At 33.0% G+C, this 4,568-nt stretch overlaps 1 protein-coding gene across 1 annotated transcript; it reads left to right on the forward strand.

The window, feature by feature from the left end:
- The first annotated feature begins 219 nt into the window (after nt 1-219).
- On the forward strand, nt 220-3,175 carry LOC131071144 (U-box domain-containing protein 13-like). The gene is made up of 2 exons (XM_059209527.1): nt 220-453; nt 1,957-3,175. The coding sequence occupies exons 1-2, from the start codon at nt 343-345 to the stop codon at nt 2,839-2,841; spliced, it is 996 nt and encodes a 331-aa protein (XP_059065510.1). The 5' UTR covers nt 220-342; the 3' UTR covers nt 2,842-3,175.
- The last annotated feature ends 1,393 nt before the right edge of the window (nt 3,176-4,568 follow it).

Consider the following 4,568-nt stretch of genomic DNA (forward strand, 5'->3'; position numbering starts at 1 on the left):
GATATGAATAATTCAATTTAATGAATACTATAGATATAATAAAATTTATGTTTTCTATTTTTTTTAATAATAAAAATAATTTATAGTAAAATAAAATGGTTTTAAAATATATAAAATTACAAACATTTTTAAAGATAAATGTAATTATATATTTAAAATATGACTGGGTTAACACTCAGGGAAGTTTCTTTGGAGGAAGTCAAAAGCGACAACGTTTACTTGGACATTTCCACATTTGATGTTTGCTTGGGGAGAAAACCAACCCTGTTAAGAGTTGAAAAAAATGGAAGGAGCCATTCATTTGTTTGGAAGTGAAAACTGAAGTTATAACCAGGGGAAAACATGGATCGTGAGAAGCAATCACTGTCACACCAAGATAAATTGCACTTCGGCCTCCCTGGCGTCAAGAGTGATACCATTGAGTCACAAACAATTCAAATCCTTTGTGAAAATGTAAGGCTTTAAATTTATGTTTGTAGCGAAACCTCAAATTCAATCATCTCTGTGTGCTTTTGATTTATAATTTCAAAGCTACGGTTTTGAAACTTACTTTTTCATAAAAATTCATTGCCGTCGAAGCTTGATTAAATCATTCGTATTATTTCATATTTAAATTCCGTTTTGAAAGTTATGGTTGTGGAAATTAATATATTTCTGGAATAAGCGCTTTTGAGATCAAGTTCTGTAGGAAATTGTGCTTGCTTTTGGGCTTTAAAGTAAGGGTTTCTGGTTTCACGTTGCATTTAATTTGGAACTTTTGGCTTTTCTGTAATTTGTGGTTTTGAAGGATTGAATTTTAGAGGTTATATTGATTTTTTTATATAATACATATATCAATTTTTGAAAATCAAAATAATAGTCTAGGAGGTTGAGCTTAGTTGGTTAAAGCATTGAGCTAGTATTTGTAATAAGTTTGTTCTAAAGGAGCTGGTATTTGTAATAAGTTTGTAACATGGATGCTCCAATGAGCAAAAATGAACTTTGTGAACTAGAAAAAATCAAAATAATATTTAAAAGATTATTTCTGAGATCAATTATGTATGTTTTGAATTCATATTTTAGATTATATTCAGTGATCTATTAGCTGTGTGGCTCTCCTTTTCCTGCTGTTAGATCACTGAATATAATCTAAAATACACTTAATTCAACAAACTTCCTATTAAATACTACATGAACTGTAGAAAATTAATGTCAACTACCAAATACTAATTAGAATGTCAAAAAACTAGATTTTTATATAGATAAACAATTTTACAATTAAAAAAAATAGAAATTACATAATTTCAATAGATTACTTTCACCATTTATTGATTGTATTAACAAATGATTACAATTTAGATATAATTATCTGACATGTTTTTTTAATTCATCAAATGACTATTCTTGAATGATATCTTGAAATGAGTACATATATATGCACAGGTCAAGCCCTTTGAAAGTATTGGTACAGTACATGGGGACCAGACACCATTTAAAAAAAGGTGCAGACAGACACTTCAGACCGGCAAAAGAAAAAAAATGTTTTATAAATTAAAATTAGAAAAAAGTAATCATATAATAGATACAACTTAAAAAATTAATAATAAAAAATATTGAAGTATATTTTAATGGAAGATTATTCATCGTCATGATATAAAAATATGTTATAAATTGGAATCGCATTGAATTGGTAGACGGATTAACAGGAGAATGCAGTTAGTGTAAAAACATGGTGGAAGGTTTTTTTGAGATTGGTTATATTTTTAATCAATTGATAAAATTGTTTCTATATAACTTTTTTATTTATTATTCTGTATATTATTTTTTTTTTAAAATTATACAAGATCTAAGTACCTATAATATAGACTTTGCCAGTCTTTCAGCAATGCTATGCTAATACTCTGCTAATTGAAGTTGTAGCTTTTGATTGAAAAATTGAAAAAATCTAAATCTGTTAGTATTTTGCTTGCCCAAAAGCTGTCAGTTGGGACTCTTGAAGAACAAAGAGCAGCAGCTGGTGAATTACGCCTTCTAGCAAAAAGGAATGCTGATAACAGGATTTCTATAGCAGAGGCTGGGGCCATTCCTTTGCTAGTTAATATTCTGTCCACACCAGATGGAAGAACACAAGAGCATGCTGTGACAGCTCTACTTAACCTTTCCATTTATGAAAACAATAAAGGGGCAATAGTTATGGCTGGGGCAATTGCTCCAATTGTTGAGGTTCTCAAAAATGGTAGTATGGAAGCAAGAGAAAATGCTGCTGCAACTCTCTTTAGCTTGTCAGTTGTTGATGAGAACAAGATAACAATTGGTGCATCTGGAGCAATACCTGCTCTGGTTGGCTTGCTTCGCGAGGGGAGCCAGAGAGGTAAGAAAGATGCTGCTACAGCACTATTTAATTTAACAATCTATCAAGGTAACAAAGCAAGGGCCGTGAGGGCTGGAGTTGTAGCCCCTTTGATGCAATTACTTGTAGATCCTAGTGCAGGGATGGTTGATGAAGCCCTGGCCATATTGGCTATTCTTGCAAGTCACCAAGAAGGTAAAATAGCCATCGGGAATGCTGAGGCCATTCCAATATTAGTGGATATAATCAGAACTGGTTCACCTCGAAACCGGGAAAATGCAGCAGCTGTCTTACTTGCATTGTGCACAAATGATCCCCAAAATCTGATTGTATTCAAAGACCTTGGAGCTTTAGAACCCTTAACAGATTTGGCTCAGAAGGGCACAGCAAGAGCCAAGCGCAAAGCAGTTTCTCTATTAGAGCATATGAACAGGCCAGAGCAAGGGCCAAGTAGTCATGGTGATCAAAGATCATCTTCCTGTGGTTGTATTATATATTTATTTGAGAGCTGAATCTTGTATCCTGGTCATATGGTGACATCCAAGTGGCTATGAGGTAAGGATGTTGGGGTGTGAAAAATAATATATTTTCTTATATGTTGGAAGGCACGTGGTGTGAACAAGTGCTTGAAGCAATCTGATGTTTGGAAGAACAAGGTTTTTTCTCTTTAGATGGGAAGGGTTTGAACTGGTGTGTATTTTGTGTGTCAGTTATGAATATTTAAGCATTTGTTTAGTTCTCTGAGCGTGCAAGATTGTGTAAAAAGACTGAAACTTTTATCAATTGAAGATGATGCAAATTAAGGCCAAACTCTCAAATTATTTTCTTCTTCCTCTAATTTTGAAATTAACCAATAAATACAACTGTGCTTTGCTGGCATATTTTCTAATTCAACGAATCAGTATTGTCATAGCTTTATTTATTGTTGACTGTCTTTATTGATTCGTTTTCCTGTGCACATGTATCTAACCATTTGTCTTATCGCTTCTAATTTATGAAGTTGTCGAAATCTAACTTTTACAGTGTTTCTACGTGCATTTGTGCTTCTCTATCTAAAATGCTATGCGATAAAATCACTTAATGCTTTTTGTGAGCCTGTTGACGATTTGTCCATTCTAATAAGTTTAGAAGTTATTTTGGGGTTTCAATAGCAGAAAATGTTTTGTTTGTGGAGTAAATTGTGTTCAAGAATTTTGTATCAATGTTTTAGATCACACTCCCTGATTCATAATCAGAATAAACAGCATTGTGAGATTTGATATGCCTCTGTTGTAGTTCATCTCAAGATAGCCTTCATGTGGGTGTCATGATATCATGATAAATTTTTCTCAAATAAATTGGTAATAATTATAAGACAAATGACTTCTTTAAGCACACAGGCGTTAGTAGAGGGAGTCATGGTGAACAAAATCCACTGATTTGTGAGTCTACCCTTTAGTGTGTATAAATTATTATCCAACAAAAGGTGATGCCCTTAAAATAACATTGTGAAATGACTTTGCAAGGTTATGTTGGGACGTGTATACTACTTATTTTTTTCCGTGCCCTTGTTTTCCTTGGAATTTCTGCCAAACATTCAGGGATATGTCCTCAAAATAATTCTAGTGTCAGATAGGGGAGAGGACCCAGTAGTTGAACACGTTCCAATTGTTGTGATAGTAGTTATTGACTTAATACCCATACTTGTTGATTTAATATTCAATTTTTTTTGGCAACCTTGCACCAATAGCTGTGACTTTAATACCCATAATTGAATGAAATGTACCCTTAGTTGTAAAAAGCAACCAATCATGTGATGCCACATCATCTGCACAAGTATCGGAGCCTTTTATGTACGACTATTGACCTCACCTTTTTTTGGGCTGTTTTGAACACCTTGGCAAAAAGCCTGCTGATGTGGCATCATATTTGATGATGTGGCCCTGAAACTTTAGTTATAAGCAGGGGACTTGACAAGTAAGCTGCTATAAAATATTGGAAGAGATTTGAATTTTTCACGTGCAAAATAAGAATGCTCAATTACTGAATCCTCTACCCTATTTTTTTTTTCATTGAAAAGAACACTGAAATTAAAAAAAACTTCAATGACTAACCTGCAATAAAATAATTGCATCAATCTTGATGACAACATTTATTTTTAAATTGTCAAATTGGTTAGCTTATTCAATTGATGAAAAACAACTATAATGATGCCAACCTGTATGATTTGTATAGCAGAGGCAGGGGCCATTCATTTACT

The sequence above is a fragment of the Cryptomeria japonica genome, chromosome 8, assembly GCF_030272615.1.
Source record: "Cryptomeria japonica chromosome 8, Sugi_1.0, whole genome shotgun sequence".
Lineage (NCBI taxonomy): Eukaryota > Viridiplantae > Streptophyta > Pinopsida > Cupressales > Cupressaceae > Cryptomeria > Cryptomeria japonica.